The 26,886-nt window shown below is 42.3% G+C and overlaps 1 protein-coding gene across 7 annotated transcripts in view; it reads right to left on the bottom strand.

Annotated features, from left to right (window-relative positions):
- SRPK2 (SRSF protein kinase 2) overlaps positions 1 to 26,886 on the bottom strand; it is a 243,735-nt gene that overhangs the window by 70,252 nt on the left and 146,597 nt on the right. For all 7 annotated transcript variants that reach the window (XM_080665912.1, XM_080665917.1, XM_080665918.1 and 4 more), the window contains one exon: positions 11,958 to 12,109. In XM_080665912.1, the coding sequence (XP_080522038.1) occupies positions 11,958 to 12,109 (152 nt within the window). The remainder of the gene's footprint in view (positions 1 to 11,957; positions 12,110 to 26,886) is intronic.

The raw sequence follows: 26,886 nt of genomic DNA, 5'->3' as shown, positions 1-26,886 counted from the left end.
GGGAGAGGGACAGAGAGCCAGAAACATCGATGAGAGAGAAACATAGATCAGCCGCCTCCTGCACACCCCCCACTGGGGATGTGCCCGCAACCAAGGCACATGCCCTTGACCGGAATCGAACCCGGGACCCTTCAGTCCGCAGGCCGACGCTCTATCCACTGAGCCAAACCGGTTTCGGCAATATATTTAAAAATTTTAGATGAACAAATAAAATAGCATGGAACATGTCCTCTGTTTTAGTGCTAAACAATGTTGTATTAAATATGTAAAGTTTCAAACATAAGCCTTTAAATGCAAAATGCTAGTAACCAAGTTGGTACTAAATGAGGATGAGTATTTTTATGATTTATTGACCTACCATATAGGTTATATGAATCCCAAAATAACTCAGCCTCTGATAAGGTTAGAGTCCCAAAAAGGAGGTTAACCTCTGCTCAGCCAGGCAGATGACCCAGGATGCACACTTGGTTCAGACTTGGGCATTCCTTTGGTGTGGAGAAAGCCGTATGATTTCATATCGGAGAGAAATGCTAAGAGAAAGCATCATATTTGAGCTGCTTGAAGAGCCTGCTCCATAAGCAGTTTCAGGCAAATGATTTGTCTTGAGTCTCAGATTCTTTTGCACAACGAGTATAACAACGGATACTGGTATTCATTAGTAAACAGGTCTGGTTATTATAACAAAAGTCAAAATAATTGTGGCTTAAAAGAGTTGCGGAGTCCCGAGAACTACCCTCACTGCTGACCACCAACTGCAAGTTTGGGGGTACTGAACATCATGCTCAGTTTCAATCATTAATAATTTGTGAGAGCTCACGGAAGGCTGCTATACTCATGGTTATTACTGTTTATTATAGCATGAGAATTAAAGATAAAAATTAGTCAAGGGAAGAGATGCAAAGCAGAACCAGGAGGGTCCCAAATGTGGAACATACAGTTATCCTCTCCCAGGTGAGGTAAGGAACGTCAATTCCTCTAGGCAATGATATGTGACAGTGCATACAGAGTACTGCCAATCAGAGAAGCTCACCCCAGCCTTGTAGTCCACAGTTTTTACTGGGGCTCCATTATGTAACACGGTGGATTGGCATTGTGGCTGACTTCGGTCCACACACCCTCCAAAAGCTCCTACCACAAATCACATTATTAGACTATCTGGCGGCCATGGCCCCCTTAGGTTAAAAAACACACTTAAGCCCGGCCAGCGTGACTCAGTGGTTAAGCGTCGACCTATGAACCTGGTGGTCATGGTTCGATTCCCAGTCAGGGCACATGCCTGGGTTGCAAGCTTGATCCCCAGTGGGGGGCATGCAGGAGACAGCCGATCAATGATTCTCTGTCATCACTGATGTTTCTATCTCTCTCTCCCTCTCCTTTCCTCTCTGAAATAAAAAAATATTTTTAAAAAGGACACTTAAAGGCAGGACATTTCAAGGACTTAGAGATTATTACCAAGGAGGTTATTTGGGCAGAGGCTAGAGACCTTTTGGAGCAATGTTAAATTCTTTATGACGACCATTTGCTTGTCCTCTCTTCTGAGCCCCAGATTCATATTTCTAGTTGCCTTTTTCATATTGTCACCATTTTCTTTAAACTCTAATAAATAAAGTCAAACTCATCAATATTTCCCCAGACCAACTGTGATTTCACTGTTCCTGTTAATAGTGCCAAATCTATTTGTTTCCAATAAGGAATTGAGGCAGTTTATACAACCACAATACAATATTCAAAATTAGAAGGAAATTGGGGCAAAAAGAAAAAGTAGCCCAGCAAAACTAAAATGGAACAATGTTGTGGGAAGTTAGGACGAAGAATGCAGTGCTATTAAGTTATTGTTCACTTGTTTGAGGTGAGTTGCACATTTAGTAGCGGAACAATATCCAAAACAAAGAAGAAATGATTATCAGTTTCAAAATTCAAAGTCTATTTTTAAAAAAAGATGCAAGAAGACATCACTACTCTTCTAGTCACCCCAGGCTTCAAGACTTAATCTTTTCATTGTCGCTCTCTATATTCAATCGTTTGTCAAATGATCAAGATGCTACCTCTGTGATGCTGTTTACTTTGTTTGTCCTCTTCTCCTATCTATGTACATCTATCTATATCTATATCTATATTCTCTCCAACGCCAACATGCAAGATTCACAAATTAATCTTTCTTAAATAAATCACTTCCCTGTTCAAAATCTACAGTGTTTCCTCACTGCTAAGTTTTTCTTTTTTAAACATTTCTTTTATTATTTACAAAAAAGTATGTGCTCAACAGAGAAAACAGGAAAAACAAGACAAAGAGATAAAAGTATACACACATTATAGAAATCCCATAATCTAGATATAACTACCTCCTGCGCATATATATATACACATATACATATACATATACATATACATATACATATACATATACATATACATATACATATACATATATATATATATATATATATATATATATATATATATATTTGTATTTATTTTTAATTGAATTTAGAGACAGAGAGGAAGGGAAATGTAAAGAGAAACAGCCGCCTCCTGCATGCCCCCTACTGGGGATCAAGCACCAACCTGGGCATGTGCCCTGACCTGGAATAAAACTGGCAACCTTTCAGTGCTTGCTCAGCTAACTGAGCCACACTGGCGAAGAGTAGCTACTACAATTTTTTAAACTGCAGTAAAATTTACACAGAATGAAAGTCAGGTATCTTATGTACACAATTCCCTGATATTTTGAAAAATGTATATAATAAACCAGCGGTCACCAACCAGTGGTTCGCGGACCACTGGAGGTCCGTGAGGTCTGAAAGGTTGGCAACCGCTGCTGTAATCAATACAAAAAAACATTTCTCCAAAACCTCACAAAGTTTCCTGATGTTCTCTGCCAGTAATGTTCTTTCAGCTATACATATCACAAGTATTGTCTCCTAGTCTGAAGTGGTCTTTTAATTTTTTAAAAATGTCTTTTAACTGCTTTTTGTCACCAGCACTGTTAAAGTGGTAATTTCTAAGATACATGAATGCAATGCTTTGATAAAAATTTAAATACCATAAACTCCAAGAATAAATAATTGCTCCTGTCAAGGTAAAGCTGACTCAATATTTACAAATAAAAAATGCAGCCAAAAAAGTATTTTAAATAGCAAAGTTTTTTTATGACGTCCAATTTATTAATTTTCTCATTTTATAGTTAATACTTCTTGTGTACTCTCTAAGAAATCTTCCCCTTCTCCAATGTTGTGAAGATATTTTCCTATGTTTTTCTTTTTTTTTTTTTTTTTTTTTAATGTATTTTATTGATATTTCACAGAGAGGAAGGGAGAGAGATAGAGAGTTAGAAACATCGACGAGAGAGAAACATCGATCAGCTGCCTCCTGCACACCTCCCACCGGGGATGTGCCCGCAACCAAGGTACATGCCCTTGACCGGGATCGAACCCGGGACTTTTCAGTCCGCAGGCTGACGCTCTATCCACTGAGCCAAACCGGTTTCGGCCTATGTTTTTCTTTTTATAAGCTTTATACTTTTAGCTGTACATTTAAATCTGTGACCCATAACAACCTGGTAAAGACATCTTTTAAAAATCTACACATTTACTGTACGATCAGAAACAAGACAAGGATGTCCACCTTATCATTTCTTTCAACCTTGTGCATAGAGCAACGAAGCAAGAAAGAGAAATCATACAGAATGTAAAATAAAACTATTTGCACTGAAATGTTAAATGATGTGTGTGCAGAAAATCTAAAGTCTATTAAACTGTTGTTTTCCTTCGAGCTTGTTTTTTAAAATGTATATTACTAAGTGATGCTTTAATTTCTTGTCTTCATATCTGTCTTCTTTATGATGCTCCCAAACTACTCTTTAACCTGATCCATCATCAGCTTTTAGCTAGCCCAGTTGTTAGAAAAACAAAAGTACTTAGAGCTGCTCAGAGACCCCTTTCCCTGTCTCCAGGATTTAGCCAGGTTCCAATTAATCTTAACTGGCAAGGCCCTCATTACATTTTCTATGAAGTCTTTTCTTTTACCTCTGAACAAATACAACCTCGTTCCTCTTAAGCCCTCACAAATTTCCTTTTTTACTTATAGTTACTTAACCACACAATAGAGGAAAAAGGGGGATATTTAAGTAATTTCTTTTTTTAATGTTTAAAGTATTACAAATAGTAGTACATATGTCTCCTTTTTCCCCCATTGACCTCCCCCCAGCCTCCCCCACCCCCGGGCACATGCCCTCACCCACCCTAGTGTCTGTGTCCATTGGTTATGCTTATATGCATGCATACAAGTCCTTTGGTTGATTTCTTATCCATCCTCCCTCCCCTTCCTTCCCTCTGAAGTTTGACAGTCTGTTCGATGCTTCTTTGTCTCTGTATCTATTTTTGTACATCAGTTTATGATGTTCATTATATTTCACAAGTGAGTGAGATCATATGATATTTATCTTTCTCTGACTGGCTTATTTCGCTTAGCATAATGTTCTCAAATTCCATGCATGCTGTTGCAAATGGTAAGAATTCCTTCTTTTTCACAGCAGCATAGAATACCATTGTGTAGATGTACCACTGTTTTTTAATCCACTCATCTGCTAATGGGCACTTAGGCTGTTTCCAAATATTAGCTATTATACATTGTGCTGCTACGAACATAGGGGTGCATATATCCTTTCTGATTGGTGTTTCTGATTTCTTGGTATATATTCCTAGAAGTGGGATTACTGGGTCAAATGGGAGTTCCATTTTTAATTTTTTTGAGGAAACGCCATACTGTTTTCCACAGTGGCTGCACCAGTCTGCATTCCCACCAGCAGTGCACAAGGGTTCCTTCTTCTCCGCATCCTCTCCAGCACTTGTCGTTTGTTGATTTCTTGATGATAGCCATTCTGACAGGTGTGAGATGGTACCTCATTGTCATTTTTATTTGCATCTCTTGGATGATTAGTGACTTTGAGCATGTTTTCATATGTCTCTTGGCCTTTTGTATGTCCTCTTCGAAAAGCATCTATTTAGGTCCTTTGCCCATTTTTTGGTTGGATTATTTATCTTCCTTTTGTTAAGTTGCATGAATTCCCTATAAATTTTGGAGATTAAACCGTTATCTGAGATAACATTGGCAAATATGTTCTCCCATTGAGAGTGCTCTCTTGTTGTTTTGCTGATGGTTTCTTTTGCTGTGCAGAAGCTTTTTATTTTGATGTAGTCCCATTTGTTTATTTTCTCCTTAGTTTCCATTGCCCTAGGAGCTGTATCGGTCTTAGAAGAAGCCATAGGCAGTAAAATCACAGACATCTGTCGTAGCAATATCTTTAAGTAATTTATTAATCCAGTCTATTCATTCAGTCACCATTCAAGAGGCTGCAGACTGTCTGTCCTATCCAGGTACTAGATCCAGGGGGGAAAGGCTCTGCCATTAAGTAGTTCATATGCTGGTGGCAAGGTCATGAGGCCAGGAGCGCCCAGAAAGTAGGGACTGTTTCTCAGTTACCTTTCTAACTCCTTTGGTAACTTCCAAGGCTTCACACACAGTAAAGCCTCAAAGAGTTCAACTGTCATGCTAACTAAAACTAATCCATCAATACCCGAGTCAAAAGCAATTCTGACCACCATCAGGGGTCAGAATCTACTCAGTCTCCATAAAAGAAATGTAATGAGGCCTTATTAATCCAAGAGCATCTATTACTTTGTTCACATAAAGTTTCTTCTTAAGTCTTCAAGGAAGACAAATTAAGCCAATTAATTTTAAAAATACATGCAACATAATGAATTAAGTATGTGTACAGCATTAGTGGTTTTAAGGGAAATAATTATGAATGAATAAAGTTATCTGTTTCGTATCAAAAAGAACTGACACTAAAGACTACATAAAACACGTGAGGGGCATGAGACTGTTGCAGAGACAACCTTGCAAAGGTGTATTTTTTTTTTCTTAAAAGTAAAAAAAAGTAAGCTATAAAATAGTAATAAGTCAGAGATTCTAAAGACAAGGCCAAAGAGAACATTACATTTTGAGTTGTTAAAATTCAGACAGTCAGTGTGCGAACATTTATACTGCTTATGTTATGTTTTGAAGAAGATGTACCTAAATTTTGAAAGAAATAAACTGTAGTCCACTTAAACATGTATAATATATTAGAAATTTGGAGCATTATGAATGATTTTAAGGCAGAAACAAAGGATCTGTATTCTGATTTGTGTTCTTCATGGCATATCAAACTCCTCACCTGACATGCCCTCCAGACACACAGGCAGGATCAGCGCTGCCCATCCCTCAGTTGTGGCTTACTTCTAGAGACAATTCTTTCATCCCGAGAAAAACACTTATTGCACTGTGGATAGTTCAAATGCAGTGGGCTTACCAAAATACCCAACCCATGACCACGGGAAATCTTTCAGACTGGGGCAGAAATCACTAATGAACACAAAAATATATAATTATACATGGGGTGTTGTGGTAGATACTAATTTGAGTGATAAAGGGAGGAGTCCACTTCACGTGGGATTAGGGGTTAAAAGAAGGCCATTCTAAGGAAATAACACAGGAAGGGAGGAAAGCAATGCTGACAGCACTTTCTCTTGCAGAGGCTCAGGGAAACAAACCCATCACAAGCGAGGCAGTTAGACCATGATGGGAGCAAGCATGAACGGGTGTAGCATCAAAGTACAGATGGGAAAAAAGCTGAGAGGAGAATGGAACAAAAACAACACAGAAAAAAGTAAACTTCCTATTTCTTAAAAATCTTCTAAGCGTCAGGTAGTATGCCACAAACTTATTTATTTTATTCTTCATAAAATCTTAGGTGGTAAGATGTTATTGTACATTATATTAAAGAGATTGCATAAGAGATGAAGCGACTAAAGCCCAGAGGGCAAGGAACTAGTCCAAGGATACAGAGCTGGGGAGCCAGTTTTGAACCCAGTTCTCGCAGACACCAAGGTCCTTAATCCTCCTGGATTCAGTGGGAGAGCCAAAAAGAAGATGGGCAGAACTAGCTGGCTATGAAGAAAGAAAGAGTTCCACGCCAAAGGGTACCAAGGCAAGTAGAAAAAAGCAGCAAACAACCTTTAGCAATATTAGAACTCTAAATAGTGGCCTATTTGTTAAAATGCCTGAGGTTTCACAAGTTTTGAAGGGAAGAGACTTGTAAAGATAAAGAGGTGAAAAATTAAATGCAATGAGCTGGTCACAGATGATTCAGATGGCAGTGCCCCAAATGCTTTCTGCAGCTACTGGTGGGCCTGGGATTCCATACTCCGCCCCCAACATACCTATATTTCCCATGATAAACAAATATTTCTTTTTTAAAGAGATACAATACGGTGTGGCCTGGCCGACATGGCTCAGCAGTTGAGCATTTACCCAGGAAACAAGAGGATACCCGTTTGATTCCCAGTCAGAGCACATGCCTGGGTTGCAGGCACAATGCCCAGTGTGGGGCATGCAGGAAGCAGCCAATCAGTGATTCTCTCTCATCATTGACTAGAGGCCTGGTGCATGAAATTCGTGCACGGGGGAGGGGAGGTGTCCCTCAGCCCAGCCTGCACCCTCTCCAATCTGGGACCCCTCGAGGGATGTCCGACTGCCCGTTTAAGCCCGATCCTGGTGGGATCAGGCCTAAACGGGCAGTCGGACATCCCTCTCACAATCAAGGACTGCTGGCTCCCAACTGCTCGCCTGCCTGCCTTCCTGATTGCCCCTAAGCACTTCAGCCTGCCAGCCTGATCACCCCCTAACCACTCCCCTGCCAGCCTGATTGATGCCTAACTGCTCCCCTGCCAGCCTGTTTGCCCCTAACTGCTCTCCCCTGCAGGCCTGGGTCCCTCCCAACTGCCTTTCTCTGCAGGCCTGGTCACCGCTAACTGACCCCCGCTGCCGGCCTGGTCACCCCCAACTTCCCTCCTCTACCGGCTTGGTCACCCCTAACTGCTCTCCCCTGCAGGCTTGATCGCCCCCAACTGCCCTCCCTTTCTGGCCATCTTGTGGTGGCCATCCTGTGTCCACAAGGGGGCAGGATCTTTGACCACATGGGGGCAGCCATCTTGTGTGTTGGAGTGATGGTCAATCTGCATATTACTCTTTTATTAGATAGGATAGAGGCCTGGTGCATGGGTGGGGGTAGGCTGGTTTGCCCTGAAGGGTGTCCCGGATCAGGATGGGGGTTCCCTTGGGGCGTGAGGTGGCCTGGGCGAGGGGCCTGTGGTGGTTTGCAGGCCGGCCACGCCCCCTGGAGACCCAAGTGGAGGCCCTAGTATCTGTGATTTATTTATCTTCTATAATTGAAACTTTGTAGCCTGGAGCGGAGCCAAGCCTTCTGCTTACTCCGTAGCGGCAGCCATTTCTGTTGGGATTTATTTATCTTCTATAATTGAAACTTTGTAGCCTTAAGCGGAGGCCGGAGCCGGCCAGGGTGTGCGGAAAGCTTGGTTTCCTCCATCACCGGGGGCAACCCTAGCCTCCTGCTCTTTCCAGCTCCGTGGCTGCCACCATTTTTGTTGGGTTTTATTTATCTTCTATAATTGAAACTTTGTAGCCTTGAGTGGAGGCCTAGGCTGGCAAGGGCAGGCGGAAAGCTTGGCTTCCTCCATTGCCGGGGAAACCCAAGCCTCACTCATGCTCTCTGTGGCGGTAGCCATCTTGGTTGGGTTTATTTGCATATTCGCTCCTGATTGGCTTGTGGTGTGGCTTGTGGGTGTAGCGGAGGTAGGTCAATTTACAGATTACTCTTTATTAGATAGGACTAGAGGCCCCTTGCAGGAAGATTCCTGCAAGAATAGGGTTTCCTTGGGCCTATTCCTGCGAGAATAGGGCTTCCTGCGGCCGGAGCGAAGCAGAGAAGGGAGCAAAGCCCGCCGAGGCGGCTTCCCTCCCACCGCCGCTGCCGCCCCGCGCTTTCCCTCCTGCACTTTCCCTCCCGCCTCCACCCCTCATAACCCACGGCTGAAGCTTTCCGCTTTCCCTCCCTCTTCCTTGTATACTGTCTTCAGTCTTCATTCGCGCCTGCGTATGCAAATTAACCACCATCTTTGTTGGGTTAATTTGCATACTCACTCTGATTGGCTGGTGGGCGTAGCGGAGTGATGGTTAATTTGCATGTTTCTCTTTTATTAGTGTAGACTAGAGGCCTGGTACATGAAAATTCATGCACTGGAGCGGGGGGGGATCCCTCAGCCCAGCCTACCCCCTCTCACAGTCCGGGAGCCGTGAGGAGCGAGAGGTGACCCAGCGATCAGGGGAAGGCAATGCCCCCATCACACGGCTGCTGCTGCCACTGGCGGCAGTGCAAGCCTCGGCCCGCCCTGGTTACCTGATCCTCGGGCAGCCCTGGGTGGCTGGGCAGCCACCATCCAAGCCTTGCCTGCACCTCGGCCGGAGCTGGGCAGCTGGGGGGCTGATGGGACTGGAGGACTCCAGAGGCAGGCATGTGGAGCAGCCGGACCCAACCATGCCACACACCTCCTGCCCCGGCAGGGCTGAGGGGACTGGGTGCCACCGTCTTGTGGCTGTGGGCGCTGCCATCTTTGAGGGCGTGGCAGTCAATTAGCATATTCCCTCCTTATTAGGTAGGATACTAGAGGCCCGCTGCACAAGATTCGTGCACTCGGGGTTGGGGGATGGTGGGGTCCCCTCAGCCCGGCCTGCGCCCTCTTCACAGTCCAGGAGCCCTCGGGGGATGTCAGACTGACAGCTTAGGCCCGCCTCTGGAGTCCTCCAGTCCCAACAGCCCCCTCAGCTGCCCAGGTCCGGCCCAAGGCGCAGACAAGCCTTGGATGGTGGCTGCCCAGCCGCCCAGGGCTGCCCAAGGCTCAGGTAACCTGGGCCGGCTGAGGCTTGCGCTGCTGGCCGTGGCAGCAGCAGCGGTGTGATGGGGGCTTTGCCGTGGAAGTGGGAGAGGCTTCTGCCACCACTGCTGCGCTCGCCAGCCATGAGCCCGGTTTCTGGGCTTCTGGCTGAGCGGCGCTCCCCCTGTGGGAGCACAGTGACCACCAAGGGCAGCTCCTGTGTTGAGCACCTGCCCACTGGTGGTCAGTGCACATCATAGCAACTGGTCATTCCGCCATTCGGTCGATTTGCATATTACCCTTTTATTATATAGGATAGATACCACAAAATTCAGAGAATGGCATCTGTTGCCTGTAATGTTGATTAGAGGAACAAGTTAGTCACAAAATTAGGGAGAAGCATGAGTGTGTGAGAGAGACGGTATAAGAAGAGAACCTTACCATCTCTAACATGCCTTACTGAGGGTGACTTTAATACTCTCAAGATGTTGACAGTTCAGTGAATGTTACCTAGAATTAGTCTGATTGTGGAATCCTTCATTCATAGCCCTGTATTTCGGTCTGGAGCATCCACAGGGCTGATTTGCAGAGGTGGTAAGGGATCAGAGTACTAGTTACATCTCCTAACTCATCTCCCACCAGGTTGTGAAGCAAACAGTGCTCATTCCAACATGGTGAAGCCTTTGTGCTTAAGATAACATCAGTTGCAACAGGCCACCCTAATGCTTTGCATAAGCAACAAAATCAAAAGACAACTGTCTTCAAACAACTTAATTTCAGAACCAAGAAATGCAGATTAACAGGAAACATCTTTTCACCTCAATACCTTCTTTTCCATATTAGATGGTATAGACCAGAGGTCGGCAAACTGCAGCTCGCAAGCCGCGGTTTGCCGCTCTGTTGACTAGTGAGTTTGCCGACCAGTGGTATAGACCTTTAAGGTCATAATCACTACTCATACAAATGCTAAAGATCTGCAATCACTTTTCTAAGGACAACACTGGTTCTATGTGTAGAAACCCACACCTATGGAACAATGAGGTTGAGTGGAAGATTAGTTCTTAAATGTTCAAAGCAGAACAGTAACTTTCTCTCCCTCTTAACAGGTATCTAAAAAGTACATTGTTCCTTAACCAACACACAAATGGCCTGGAATCACTAAATAAATTCATACTAACATATTAAGAGAGTCAAAGATTCATTAGTGCTTTATGGCTTGAATGTGTGCATCTTCTGCCATCTAATCTTATACTGTACAGAATATGACTTCATTTTCCTTAATCTATAGTAAGTAAATGTCTCATCGACTGTTTAGAAGCTCAGAATTCCAGATAGTGATAATTTTCTATTAGAGCGAATTAAAGTCCAAAGGAGTAGTTAAATAACAAAGAGGCAGCTGAATAGACACAACCACTTCCCTTCCTCATGAACTCTCAGAGTCCTGTCTACACAGAGTATTGAGTCTGGATCATACTGTTCTCAATTTTCGCCACACAACATGCTTGCCTTGTAGGAGCTAAACTATATGCTCTTGGTCTTTATGAATCCTCACAATAAGAACACTCCAACAGAATAATTTCTATGTCTTCTGTGAAAACATAACCCACTATGTCACACAATGGCAGAACCTACAGAATGTCTTTTTCATTGAGTACAATGCCAGGAAACAGTCTGTTTGTATAAACAAATGGGCCGGCTTTCTTTCCACAGACAATGAATAGTATGTAATTCAATGCTATACAGACAAAGGAGCAGTTCCTTGTTAGTCTTAGCAGCCAGAAAAGTTAAAGCCAAATGCAGTAAACAACAATTACACTGGCTTCCCTCAGGAGCCTGGTACCTTCTACTTTCTAAGTTCTTCTTGCATAAGTACTATGCTTTTATATTTAATTGTCCTGCTTTATACTATCTTTAATTCTCTGACCACATTCCAATCCTTTTGAACATACCCAGATTATGTATGTACATATTATGTATATTTTCTAGCTCTTACAATTTTCTTTCTGCTATTGCTTACATTTTCTGGGATCATTCTATATTTAATGTTCTAAGAATTTAAAACAATAATGACACTAAGAGGCTAATTTAATAAAGATCAAGCAATCTGCATCATTAACCACCCCCCCCTTGTCCATTCCCCAAAACAAATTATGTGATGGCTCAGTGGGAAGGCAAGCAAGGCACCTTTGCAGTAGTCTGCGGGGTCCTCCTGCTCCTCATCGTCTGAACCCAGGATCTCCTCCTCTGGCTCTGGAGGCGTGGGGTCTGGCAGAGGTGGTGGTGGTGGTGGAGGTGGTGGTGGAGGAACTAAGGGAGCTTTCTGTTGAGGCTCCGGCCTGAAACAGCAGAAGGAAAATTCGTACTTACTTAGAAGTAAATCTTGCATTGTGGATACTCTTGAAAGTTTCTTAATATGGAAAAAAATAGAACTTGTCATACACTTAAAAGAAATGATGTCATACACTCACTGCATCCATTTTAACTGAATTCAAGTAATGTTTCAACATACAGGCCATGAGGGAAGACTACCCTTAATAGCCAAGGCATATTCTTGCAGGCACATTTTCACCCAGAGCTTTAATATTTTTTAATTCATGATATTATAAAATATAAGTGAAATAAAAGAGTACCTCCCCATGATATACAAAACACATCCCACAGAGATTATAAAAAGACATGTGAAAGTAGTCCTGAACTTATAAAGGGGCTTATTTTCCATTATTTTAAAATCAGAGTTTCTTTTCCCACAGAAATAGTAGGAGTATGGTTAGATATCCTGGATAACTCACAAAAGGTGACTAAAATAACCTGGCCTGCTTGGCTCAGTGGTTGAGAGTCAACCTATGAACCAGGAGGTCACAGTTCCATTCCGGTCAGGGCACATGCCCAGATTGCAGGCTAGATCCCAAGTAGCAGGTGTGCAGGAGGCATCCAATCAATGATTCTCTCTCATCACTGATGTTTCTATCTCTCTCTTCCTCTCCCTTCCTCTCTAGAATCAATAAAAGTGTATTTTTTTAAGTGACTAAAATAGACTAACTGATATATGGTTATTTTCATTAAGGAATTCAGTTATCTATCAACCTTGTTTATCAAGAACACTGCCCAAATTGGAAATTAAAGAAAAAGCCCATTATCAATAAAATACAAATACAGTCCATACTAACTGGTTCTAACTGTCACAAAAAAACTTAAATGACGTATAGCATACTGTTTTACAAAACATAGACAAGTCTATAATACACACATACACACACACACACAAGAAAGCTTGAGAGGTTAGAGCTGTAAACATTCAGATATCTAGGATAACTCAAGGACGTATTAAATACATTTATTTATGGTAAAAGGAAGGCATTCTAATGCAATTCTATGAAATCAAGCTTTCAGTTACTATAAAATTTAACTGCTATTTCTAACCATGTACCAATGGGAAAATGTGAACCTGAAGTCTCAACTTGGATGCCAGAAGCACATCTGTCATGTAAGCTGCAAGCTGCCCTACCAATAGGACCACCACTGCTCTCCCTGCGGTGGCCACAGCTGTGTGGGGATAGGGGGATAGGCCGACAGATGTGTTCCCAGAGGCCATTTCAGTAGGGTGAAATGGGGAGCAAGGGGAACTCCCTAGGCACTGATGGATAGACAACTGCTATTTTTTTGGCCTGTCCAATACTCATGCTCCCTTTCATCTTATGAGACACTGCTACGCCCTGGACAATGGAAGGCTGGTTCAGATCCTCACTGTAGTACACAGCCCAGGGCACAGAACCAAAGTTCACTCCTGAGCCCTGGAACCTTGAGAAGGTCGACTGTCATAGGGTGCAAGTTTATACCGAGCTGGTAGGAAGAGGCAAGAACAGAGGAGTTGCCCTGACCGCTGCCCCTTTCTAAGGTGTACCTCTAAATTCTTGCCAATCTACAAGTCTCTAAATAGCCCTTACTATAGTGCCTTTAGCCTAAATTAGCTACAGTTCATTTACTGGTTTGCCACCAAAAACTCAAACTGCCACAGGCAACGTGGGGGGGAGGAAGGAAGGCAGCAGAGGCACCAGCAGTCATGAAGAAGGGGTGGGATCTTCATCCCATTAGTAACCTTAAAGGCAATACTGATAAGTATGACTAGATACTAACAAAAAAATGTTTATAGCCGAAACCGGTTTGGCTCAGTGGATAGAGCGTCAGCCTGCGGACTGAAGGGTCCCGGGTTCGATTCCGGTCAAGGGCATGTACCTTGGCTGCAGGCACATCCCCAGTGGGGGGTGTGCAGGAGGCAGCTGATCGATGTTTCTCTCTCATCGATGTTTCTAGCTTTCTATCCCTCTCCTTTCCTCTCTGTAAAATATCAATAAAATATAAAAAAAAAAAAATGTTTATAAGCCAGCCCAGCCAGGTAACTCAGTTGGTTAGAGCATCAATCAGGGCACACACTAGAAGCAACTAATGAATGTACAAATCTCCCTCCCTCCCTTCTTCCCTCCCGAACCAGTGATGGAGAAATGAAAAGGAATAATCACAACCAAACACCCAAATCACTGCCAGAACACAACCACAAAGTCCAGCAGACCTCGTAGAAGAAGTACAATCATCGTTCTAGCAGCCTTGCAAATCCTTGCTCTCTTTTTAGCAGACATGCCCTTAACTGAAAGTAGAACATCTCAGGCAAGAGAAAGGCCTGGAGAAGGGGAAGCAGGAGAGGATTAGCAACAGCTTTCCCGCTTCCCCAGAGGAAGAGGAGGGAAGACATATCCTTCAGAACTTCAGGGGTGTGGGCAGAATCTATCTACCTGACAAACTGACTGCTAGAAATACTCTGAAGGCTGGCTATTTCATCCCAAAAAAATTTATATGAAAAGATGAAGAGACTCTAAATTTAAAATAAGAAAACATGTTATATTCTCTGCTGAAACCATATAACAACTAATGAAAGCAGAACCGAAAGGCCTTGCTCTACCTACCAGTGTGGGGCATATTTGCTCAACACTACCAACATGTGGGCCACATACTTCAACATTATGGGGCTGTTTCGTACAATGTAAGATGCTATCAGCATCCCACATCAGTAGCACACACACCCCACCCCCCAGTTGTCACCATCAAAAATGTGTCCCAGCACTGACCAATTCACCCGGGCAAAATCATGCCCATTTGAGAACCAGTACACTAGCAGTGTTTTCTATACGTAGGTTTTTAAAAAATATGTTTTTACTGATTTTTTTGAGACAGAGACAGAGAGAGGGAGAAAGGGAAACATCGATGTAAAAGTGGGCCCTGGCTGGTTGTTGCTCAATGGTTAGTGTCGGCTCCACACCAAAGGGTCTCAGGTTCCATTCCAGGTTAAAGGTAAGTACCTGGGTTTCAGATTCCCTCCTTGCCCTGGGTTGGGGCGCATGCTGGAGACAACCAGTCAATGTGTCTCTCTCACATCAATGTTTCTCTCTCTCTCTCTCTCTCTCTCTCTCTCTCTCTCTCTCTCTCTCTCCTTCCCTCCCTCCCTCCCACCCTACCCTCTCTCTGAAAAGCAATGGAAAAAATATCCTCAGGTGAGGATTAACAAAGTAATATTATTCTTTACCCATTTAGTGAGTTGCCCGTGTTGCTTAACAAAATTCCCAGACCCTCTTGTCTCAGCGAGCAGGCACTTTTCCCACCAGTGATGGCCACAATGAACAGTCAGGAAAAAGCTCCCCACAAAGCCTCATGTATCACATCAAAGGGATGAGTCAGGGTACCTTGAAATGCACAGGAAGTTGAGTAATACTGATACAATATTTCAACTGGTTATTATATCAAAACATTTAGAACTGTGCTGTCCAACACAGTAGTCACTGGCCACATGTGGGTACTGAGCAATTGAAATGTGGCTAGTCCCAACTGAGATAGTCTCTAAGTGTAAAATGTGTACTGAATTTCTAAGAAAAAAAATGCAAAATTATTAATAATTTCATATGTATATGTTAAAATCATGTTCTAGATATAATAGAATATCTTGTTAAATTTTAATTCACCTGATTCTTTTTACTTTTATTAATGTGGCTACTAGAACACTCTGGAGGCTCACACTATACTTCTGGATAGCACTACTCTAACCGCTTCAGATCCACCGATACCAAAGGAAAAGCTTGGCCTCAGAAATCGGAGACGCCTGGTCACACCAATGATGATTATTTTTTTCAAGGCTTCTCCTACTAATCTGCTTCACATCAGTTATCGTCAACTCTCAAATCACTCAATTCATCCTAGTAAGATTCAATACAATGTAATGTTAAATGTTATAATCCCAATCATCGATTTTTGTTCATCCCATCCATCCTTGTTAATGCCTACCACACAGGAGAAATACAAGTAAATCTGTATTAGGGAAGATGTATGCAAGAGAGAAAAATGCCACACCATCTTTAAGGCTGGCTTCTTCAAAGTGGTTTCTGGGAGCTTCTATAGTACTCTAAAGCCTGATTAAATCTCAACCGTTTAAAAACCAAGAGATGACAGGTTATCTTACCAAGTACGTACTTATAAAATATATTTAATCAATCTTTAATAAGTTATCTTATGTAAGAATTACTAAAAGCATTTAAGACGCCATAGCAGGAGAACCCACAAATATTTTTTACAAGGTGCCAACACAATTAAATGGTGAAAGACTAATCTTTTCAACTGTACTGGGAAAAATGCATATCAGTATGCAAAAAACTAAAGTTGTAACCCTACCTCATTCATACACACACACACACACACACACACACACACACACACACACATATTAAACTATTGAATTGGGTTTTTTTAAATATATTTATTGACCTGAGAGAGAAGGGGGAGGGGGAGAGAGAAGGAGGGGGGAGGGAGAGGAGGAGAAGGGAGAGAGAGAAACAAACATCGACCTCCTGCTCCACCCATCCACACATTCACTAGTTGACACCTGCAACCTTGGCTCATCAGATACATGCTCCAACCAACTAAGCACATACACATATTGACTCAAAAATTAGTTCAAGACCTAAATAAAGGAACAGAAACAGAAACCTTGCAGGAAAAAAAAAAAAAACACATAAGTAAATTTTCATCACTTTACAGGTTAGACAATGTTTGTTAGCTATGGCACTAAAAGCATAAGAAATTTAAAAAGATATAAACTAGTCCAACCAGCTTGGCTCAGTGGTTGAGGGTTGATCCACGAACCAGGAGGTCATGGTTCGATTCCTGTTCAGGGAACATGCCTGGGTTGTGGGCTCGATCCCCAGTAGGGGGCATGCATGTGGCAGAGGATCAATGATTCTCTCTCATCATTGATGTTTTTATTTCTCCCTCCCTTTGCCTTCCTTTCTGACATCAATAAAGATATATTTAAAAATATAAAAATTAAAGAGACAAAACTAGATTTGATCAAAATTATGAACTTTTGTGCTTCAAAGGGCATCATCAAGAAAGAAAGACATCCTGGCCAGTGTGGCTCATTGGTTGAGTGTCAACCTGTGAACTAGGAGGTCATGGTCCAATTCCCAGTCAGGGCACATACCCAGTTTGTGGGCCTGATCCCCAGTGGGGGGCTGCCAATCAATGATTCTCTCTCATCACTGATGTTTCTACTTCTCCATCTCCCTTCCTCCCTGAAATCAATAAAAATATTTTTTAAAAAAAGAAAGTAAAGACAGCCCACAGAATGGAAGAAAATATTTGCAAATCATACAACTTATAAGGGACTTGTATCTAGAATATAAAAAGAACTCTTACAACAATAAAAAACTCATTTAAAAAAGGACTAAAACAGACATTTCTCCAAAGAAGATATATAAATGACCAATAAGCACATGAAAAGATGTTCAATATCATTAGTCCTTTGGGAAATGGAAATCAGTGATGAGACACCACTGTCAAGGATGAAGAAATTGGAACCCTCATACATCATAGCAAGGTTTAATGTGACACTACTCTTTTGGAATATCTTGCAGTTCATAAAAAGTTTTAATTTAAAGTTACCATATGACCCAATTCCACTTTTAGGTATATACCCAAAAGAAGTGAAAACATACAAGGTGGGCAAAAGTAGGTTTATAGTTGTGAGTATGCAAAACACAGTTTATTCTCGTATTATTATTTATTGTATTACTTGTCTTATTTTGTATACTTACTTATCATTCATCTTTCAGTAATGTCTCTTTTTCGTACAAACAACTGTAAACCTACTTTTGCTACCCCTTATGTCCCCACAAAATGTTGTGCAAAAATGTTCATAGCAACATTATTCATAACAGACATAAAGGAGAATCAACCCAAATGTGCATCAACTGATACATAAAAGTGGTATATCCTTGCAATGCATTATTATTCGGCAATAAAAAGGAATGAAGTACTGATCCATGTTACAGCATGGATCACCCTTGAAAACATTACACTAAGTGAAAATGCCAGTCATAAAAGACCACAATATATGATTCCATTTTATATTGAAACTAGAGGCCCAATGCACGAAATTCATGCAAGAGTAGGCCTTCCTTCCCCTGGCTACCGGCACCAGCTTCCCTCTGGCACCCGGGACCCGGGCTTCCCTCTGACTGCTGGTAGGCACAGGGGACCCAGGCTTCCCTCACAGCCCCAGCTTCATCCGGGAGGATGTCCAGTCTAATTAGCATATTATGCTTTTATTATTATAGAATAGAGGCCCGTTGCAAGAAGATTCCTGCAAGAATAGGGCTTCCTGCAGTGGTCTCCGCTGCCCCGCCTGCTTCCCTCCCTTCTCCGCCGCACTGCCTGCTTCCTTCCCTTCTCCACTGCCCCGCTTGCTTGCTTCTCTGCAGCTTCTCTCCCCTCTGCAGCGCTTGGCTTCCTTCTACACTGTCTTCAGTCTTCACTCTGCACCAGGATATGCAAATCAGCCGCCATCTTGGTTGGGTTAATTTACATACTCTCTCCTGATTGACTGGTGGGCGTAGCAGAGGTACAGTCAATTTGCATGTTTCTCTTTTATTAGATAGGACTAGAGGTCCAGTGCACAAAATTCGTGCATGGGGGGGTGGTCCGGCCTCAGCCCGGTCTGCACTCACTCCAATCCGGGACCGCTAGCTCCTAACCGCTCGCCTGCCTGCCTGCCTGATCGCCCCTAACTGCTCCCCTGCTGGCCTGATTGCCCCTAACCACCTCTACCTCACCCCACACCCGGGACCCAGAATTTGCTCCTCCGGCCGGTCGCAGGCACCCAGGACCCGGGCCGGCTTCGCCCGGGCCAGCCGCAGCCGCAGGGGACCATGGGTGGGCTGCTTCACCTGGTCCACAGCCACAGGCACATGGGACTGCGGGGCGGGCGGCTTGTCCCTCTCCTGGGCTGCAGGTGCAGATGCAGGAGCCCAGGACCGTGGGGCAGGCTGCTTATCCTTCTCTTGGGCCGCAGCCCCAGCCGCTGGTGTCCAGGACCGCGAGGCGGGCAACTTGTTCCTCTCCCAGGCCACAGGCACAGGCGCAGGCGCAGCTGCTGGCACCTGGGACTGCAGGGTGGGCAGCTTGTCTCCCAGGCCGCAGCCTGGCTGGTCCCCATTCCTCTCTCCCCAGTGTTGAGTGTCTGAGCAGTTATGTCATGATGATGTGATGATCATTTGCGTAATAGCTCTTTATTATATAAGGTGTTCAGGATAGGCAAATTTATAGAGACAGAATAAATCAGTGCTTGCTTAGGGCTGGGGGTATGGGAAAAAAGGAGAGAAACGGGAAGTGTCTATTAATAGGTACAGTGTTTCTTAAAGAGAGATAAAAATGTTCTAATGTGGTGAAGGTTACAAAACATCATGAACATACTAAAAAAAGCATTGTATACTTTAAACATGTAAGTTGTATGGTAGGTGGATTATACCTCAAAAGGCTGTTTTTAAAAAGCAAAAACCTTGTCCTGACCCGTTTGGCTCAGTGGATAGAGCATCGGCCTGCGAACTCAAGGGTTCCACGTTCGATTCTAATCAAGGGCATGTACCTTGATTGCAGGCACATCCCCAGTAGGAGGTGTGCAGGAGGCAGCTGATCGATGTCTCTCTCTCATCGATGTTTCTAACTCTCTATCCCTCTCCCTCTTCCTTCCTCTCTGTAAAAAAATCAATAAAATATATATATATAAAAAAAGCAAAAGCCTATACAACTATGTTATTTTAATGTCCACTTTATTCCTTTATAAAATGTATGTTTCCAAGAAAAAAAAGCAATATCTACATTTAGATTTAAGAATATCTACATTTACATTTAGATTTATGCATAGCGTCTCCTTTACAACTGCCTCAGCCATATTCACAGTGAAAGCAGTATGTAGTTCTGTAAAAAGCAGACTGACAAACTAAGTGACCAAAGTTTATACAAGGCACAGTTTGGGAACATACTCTCAGGTAACAAGAAATATGCCACCTCAGCTACTGGAATGAAAAATTTAGAAAGCGAAATTCCAACTAGTCGTTTAATTTTTCACAAAGACCTATATTTATTTTATCCCCCATAAAACACAACTAATCAATACCCCAAATCAGGCTAGCATAAAATTGCAATTTAAAAAAGACCACAAAATATTTTCCTTTAAATATATATTACTAAGATTATTTTATCATTCTTATCTACTTCATACTGTATCTCTGGTATACATTTACTCTAACAAAAAAGGGAGGAAAACCTTAACAACCCTAACAAAATGCATGCATCATCGGCTCTAAATTGCCATGGCAGCCGAATGGGAGTTCTGATTCCCTTCCCGCTGCTATTTCTTTCAAGCAGGGAAAGGGACACGTAAACTTCACATTTGGCAGGGGAAAAAGTATTTTCCTTTATTAACAGCCTAAATGGCAACTGACACAAGAAATTCATTCATTCAATTAATATTTAACCAAAATAAAAAGAAAAGGAGTTCCAAATGAATCGCTTCAGGTAGTATTCTAGGGACATTCATAAAAACTAGTTTCTTTTTATTTCTTCCACATGTCCACCACCTCATCTAGAACTCATTCTCTTTCTCCCTCTCTACCTCCCTCCTTCTCCCCCTCTTGGTGGTAACTGTTAACCTGAGAAATATATAATGTGGCATTTCTCCTTAAGGATAGAATCAATTAATTAATATATACTCTCAAAATAGCTTATCTGAAAAGGCTTGCTCTAACACTAGGTACAGGCATGCAGCTAGGGAGGAAAAAGCCATAATGATTTATTGCATTCCTCTCTAACGAAAAGAGAATTTCCAAATATTGTGTAAATCAAACCTAAATGTGAAGTGTCTGCTTGCAGTAGGCAGAATTCTAAAATGAACCCCAATGATCCTCGCCCTGTATAATTAACTCCCTGTTCTTCTGAGTGTGGGTAGACCAGACCCTGTGAATGTCATATCACTCTCATAATTATACTGTTATACGGCAAAAGGGCAGCTACACTGGGTGAGCCTGACCTAACCACATAAACCTTTTAAAAATAGAGGGTTTTCTCAGACTGGTGACAGAAGTCAAAGAGATATGCTCCAGCTGGCCGGGATGAAAGCAAACATCCATGTGTGAACTACCGATTCATTAGGGCCACATAGCAAGTTGGCTCTAGGAATGGGAAAGGACCCCAGACAATAGCTAAGGACAGCAAGGACTTTTTTTTTTTAATGTATTTATTGATTTGATAGAGAGAGGAAGGGAGAAAGGAGAGAGGGGAGGGAGAAAAAGAAAGTAAATTTGTTGTTCCCCTTATATGTGCCCTTACCAAAGATAGAACCCACAACCTTGGTGTATGGGACAATGCTCTAACCCAGTGGTCGGCAAACAGCAGCTAGCGAGCCACATGTGGCTCACGAGCCACGGTTTGCCGCTCTGTTGACTAATGAGTTTGCTGGCCACTGCTCTAGCCAACTGAGCTACCAGGCCAGGACTGGATATCAAGGACTTTCATGCAAGAAATTAGATCTGTCAATGACAGGTGATCTTGGAGGAGAGCTTTGAGCCCTAAATGAGAACTGTAGCATCCGCCATCAGCTTCATTTCTATCTAGTGAACAAGTAGCCATGCTGTGCAACCCTAATTTCTGACCCACACAACTGTGAAACAATGGGTACTGGTTTAAGCTGCTAAATGTGTAGTAATTTATTACGCAGCAATAGAAAATAAATACAGATATCAAGTTCTCAGTAAGTAAAACAGTAGTTTGTGTTAAATTAGCAGATTCTGGCCTCAGCAGTGAGATCTCGGTTTGGGTTTTTAATAATTGAATTGGCCAGAGGAATTAAGAAGTTAGGTAATCAGGATTGACACACAAATCTCTTTTGGGCACAAGAAGGTAAAAAAAAATTTTTTTTAAGTATTCCCCAAATTCCAACAGAATGACAGGAATTTTAGACTTTCCTAGTTTCTAAAACTGCATTGTTTTTTAGAATATGGAACATAGCCAATTAAAAGTTAGTGAAGATGTAAGTAAACCAGACCTGCTTCCCAACTGATCTACATTTTAGACAATAAAGGAGCTGACTGCTTAATCTCCTAACAACACATATATGACATGGCTATATCTTATACCACTGGTACTGTTAATCCTCCTACATAATAAGAGGCAAATATGCAAATAGACCGAATGGTGGAACAACCGAACAAATGGTCGCTATTGACGTGCACTGACCACCAGGGGGCATGTGCGGAACATGGCTGGCATCGGCCGCAGCAGGATGGTGGAGCAGGTGAGTGGGGGCGCCAGACCAAGGCAGGGCGCCTGTCACTGTCATCAGGGTGAGTCTCTGGTAGTTACTGAAAATTCTTTGCTCCCGTGTGCCATGGTCCCACCCTGCACTCACACCTGCTGCCGGCGCCAGCCCCGGCCCCAATCGCACCTGATTGCCCCTCAGGGCTTATCCACCTCCCCCTGCTGCTGAGGGGCGTTCGGGGACGGCAGGCACTGCTAGTACCCGCTGCTGGTGATGGCCCCGCTCGCACCCGCAGCCGGCACCGCTCCTGATTGCTTGGCGCCATCAGTGGGTGCAAGCGGCGGCTGCCAGCCCCGAACGCCCCTGAGGGCTTCTCTACCTCCCCCTGCTCCTGAGAGGCGATCAGGCCACTGCTCGCACCCACTGACGGTGCCAGCCCCGCTCGCATCTGCTGCTCGCACCAGCCTCAATCGCTCTGTGCCATCAGTGGATGTGAGCAGAGCCAGTGCCATCAGCATGCGGGAGCGGCAACAGCGGGAGCAGGGCTGCAGCAGACAGGGGACCGGGGGCCGAGGCGGAAAGGGCTAGGTGGGGACATACAGGAGGGACTGAGACCTGCCCCTGTGCCCACCACAGCTTTGCGGCCCACAGTTCCCTTTCAAGGTGCACGAATTCGTGCACTGGGCCCCTAGTACTTTATAAAATAGTTATGAGACCCAGCAGCAAATATTACTACTACTCAAGTGGAGAAAGAAAGATCGACAGAAAAGTTTAAACTAAAGAGCTCTAAGGCATGAAAATGACACCCACTGATTTCACAAACACTCAGAACAGTGTCTACTTAAATACCAGGAAGTGGACCAGGACACAGAAGAGCACAGCACCAAGAGATGTAAAGAGGACAGAAGTGCCAGTAAACACAAAGCCCAGGAAACAAGGTGACCAGAAGCATGAAGGCCTCCAATTGCCTGATGCCTGGAGACAGTTAGACGTTCAGCAGCAGTCAGTTCACAAAGGAATGACCCACAGTTTCAAGGAGTTTGGGCTCTATCCTGAAAGCAAGCAGAAGCTACTGAAATGCAATTTTATGACTAGACTTGATTTCTGTAAAAAACATATGGAACTGTGGTGCAGAACGTGTAGAAAGGATATAAATAAGCCAGAAGCAGGGAAGCTAGTGAGAAGGCTAGGGAGGAGATAAAAGCCTGAACTCAGAGCCTGGTTGTTCATTTGCTGGAGGTGGGTGCTTGTCTTCTAGATCTGTGGTAGTGAGATAGTGTTATCATTAATTAGGACAGAGAACAAAAGCAGGAGGAGGAGGAAGGGTTTTCAGAGAAAACATAACTTCTGTTTTAAGCTGATCTGAGTTTGAGGAGGATGTGGCACGCCCAGCAGTGTAGAAATACCATGGATTGACTGCTTGATATATGGAATCTATAGCTAAAAAATAAAGGTTTGGGCTGCAAATACAAGCAGAGGTCATATGCAAGCAGCTGTTAGCCTTTCCAATCATGTTTGAGTACCCAGGAGAAATGAGGAATGAAAGGGCCAAGGGCAGAGACTCCTTCAGAGCCAAAGTACAAGGTTATTCAAGCCACCAACAAAATCTAGACTCCCCGGCTTAAGCAGTACAGGCAATGATTCATATGATAAACACCAATATCAATTCATGAATTTCAAATACAGGTTTTAGAGAAATACATGTATAAAACCTCATGTAAACCAACCTTTTACATTAGGACGAGATATACTTATAAAAAGAACTAGTGCCCACCCCAAGTAGCTCAGTTGGTTTGAACATCATACCAATACACCACGGTTGCGTTTCAATCCCTAGTCAGGGCACATACAAGAATCAACCAATGAATGCATAAATAAGTGGAACCACAAAACTTTTTTTCTTTCTCTCTTCCTTCCTCTTTCTCTCTCTCTCTGAAATCAATAAGTAAATAAAAATTCTTTTAAAGATGCTTTGGCCATAAAACTAAGAACTAGCAAACTAAGGACCATATGTGTTTCTATCTAAAAGCTCTGTTTGTAGGCTATCATAAGACAGATGGGTGCAGGTTATACTGCCCAAAAAATAAGTATTTACTGAGACCTCTATGTTGATGAAACTTACTATAACCACTAATGATTGCCTCATGCTCCTCCGGAAATAATGCAGAATGTACCCCTCTGGACAAGGCTTCTGTAAACCTCCACAAATTTCAAATCTAAAAGCAACTATAGTTATATAATTATATAACACAGTGACCACTGGCCAAATTAATTAAAACTAAATAAAACTTAAAATTCAGTTCTTCAGTCACTGTAGCCTCATTTCAAGTGCTCAACAGCCACAGGCAGCTGGTGGCTATGGTATGAGCAGTGCAGACACAGTTCATTTTTATAATCACAAAAAGTTCTATTGGATAGCACTGCTCAGGGCTATATTTTAGCAGCATGAACCTATTCGAGTATACCATTACTTTTAAAAATAAATAAGATTAACTGAAGAGTTTCAAAATTTTTTCTATACAGCTCACTATTGGAAGTTTTAAAGTAAGTTGTAAAATGATAAACAGGGGCTTGTGCAGGAGGCAACCAATCGATGATGTGTTTCTCTCACATCAATGTTTCTGTCTTTCCCTCTCTCTCCCACTCTCCCAAAAAAATCAAAGGAAAAATATCCTCTGGTGAGGATTAACATCAACAACAAAAAAAGACAGTATGTCCCAAAGTGACTTACAGATTCAATTCACTACCTATCAAAATACCTTTTGGCTTCTATACAGAAAAAGACAAGCCATTCCTAAAATTCGTGTGGAAATGCAAAGGCCCAGAATAGCCAAAACAATCTTTAAAAATAAGAAAATTGGAAAACTCACACTTCCTGACTTCAAAACTTACTACAAAGTTACAGTAATCAAGACAATGTGGTACTGCATAAGGATGGGCATACAGATCAATGGGAATTGAAGATCCCGAAATAAATGCTCACACACACTACAGTCAACTGATTTTTTTGACAATGGTGCCAAGACCATTCAGTGGGAAAAGAATAGTGTTCTCAACAAATGGTAATGGTACAACTTAATATCCACAAACACACAAGAATAAAACTGGACTCTTAATTAAGACCATACACATAAATTAATTTATAGTAGTTCACAGACCTAAATGTTAAAAGCTAAAACTATATATACCAGAAAAGATGTACACCATTAGCCATCAGAAAAATAAAATATCAAAACCATAATGAGATACCACTTCACACCCACTAGGATGGCAATAATAAAAAAGACAGATAAGTTTTGGCAAGGGCATGGAAAAACTAGAATACTTATACACTGCTTATGAAAAAGAAAAATGGTGCAATCATTTTGAAAAACTTGAGATAGTGTTTCAAAGGGTTAAACAGTTACCAACAATTCCACTATTAAATCTATAACCAAGAGAAATGAAAACATATAACAAAATAAAAACTTGTACATAAATGTTCATAGCATTTAGCCATAATAGCCAAAAGTAGAAACAATCCAAATGTCCATTAACTAAGGAATCTATATATATAAAAGACTAAGAGACCAACCATACGTACATCTGACTGTCCAACGGATCAGCCAGTACATATGACGCGCACTGGCAATTTAAAAATAAATGTTGACTCGCACATGCGCAATACATATAAAGCTCCCATCAAATTTCTTAATAGTATTACTCCTTTGGGAATGCCGTATCATAAGTTAAAAAGTAGATGCAATCATCATGCTACTGAGAAATCTTAATAGTAAGTGGGGTCTTTGTAATGGTACTAGATTTATTATCAAAAGACTGCAACCTAATATAATCGAAGCTGAAGTATTAACAGGATTTGTGGAAGGGAGAGGTTGTTCTGATTCCAAGAATTGATTTGTCCCCATCTGACACTGGCCTCACATTTAAATTAATTCGAAGACAGTTTCCTGTGATGCCAGCATTTGCGATGACTATTAATAAATCACAAGGACAAACTCTAGACAGAGTAGGAATATTCCTACCTGAACCGGTTTTCAGACATGGTCAGTTATATGTTGCTTTCTCTCAAGTTCGAAGAGCATGTGACGTTAAAATTGTAAATACTTCATCACAAGGGAAATTAGTCAAGTACTCTGAAAGTGTTTTTACTCTTAATGTGGTATACAGGGAGATATTAGAATAAGTTTAATCAATTTATCAGTCATTGTTTTTATCAGTTGTTTTTATATCATGTTTTTGTTGTATTTGTATCATGTTTTTGTTGTTTTTATATCATGTCTTTGTTGTTGTTATATCATGTTATTTATTTTTTTAAATATATTTTACTGATTTTTACAGAGAGGAAGGGAGAGGGATAGTCAGGAACATCGATGAGATGAGAGAGAAACATCGATCAGCTGCCTCCTGCACACCCCCCACTGGGGATGTGCCCGCAACCAAGGTACATGCCCTTGACCAGAATAGAACCTGGGACCCTTCAGT

Source organism: Plecotus auritus, assembly GCF_963455305.1.
Source record: "Plecotus auritus genome assembly, chromosome: 4".
Classification (NCBI taxonomy): domain Eukaryota; kingdom Metazoa; phylum Chordata; class Mammalia; order Chiroptera; family Vespertilionidae; genus Plecotus; species Plecotus auritus.
The sequence above is the reverse complement of the archived record's forward strand: the minus strand, read 5'-3'. Positions and strand labels throughout refer to the sequence as shown.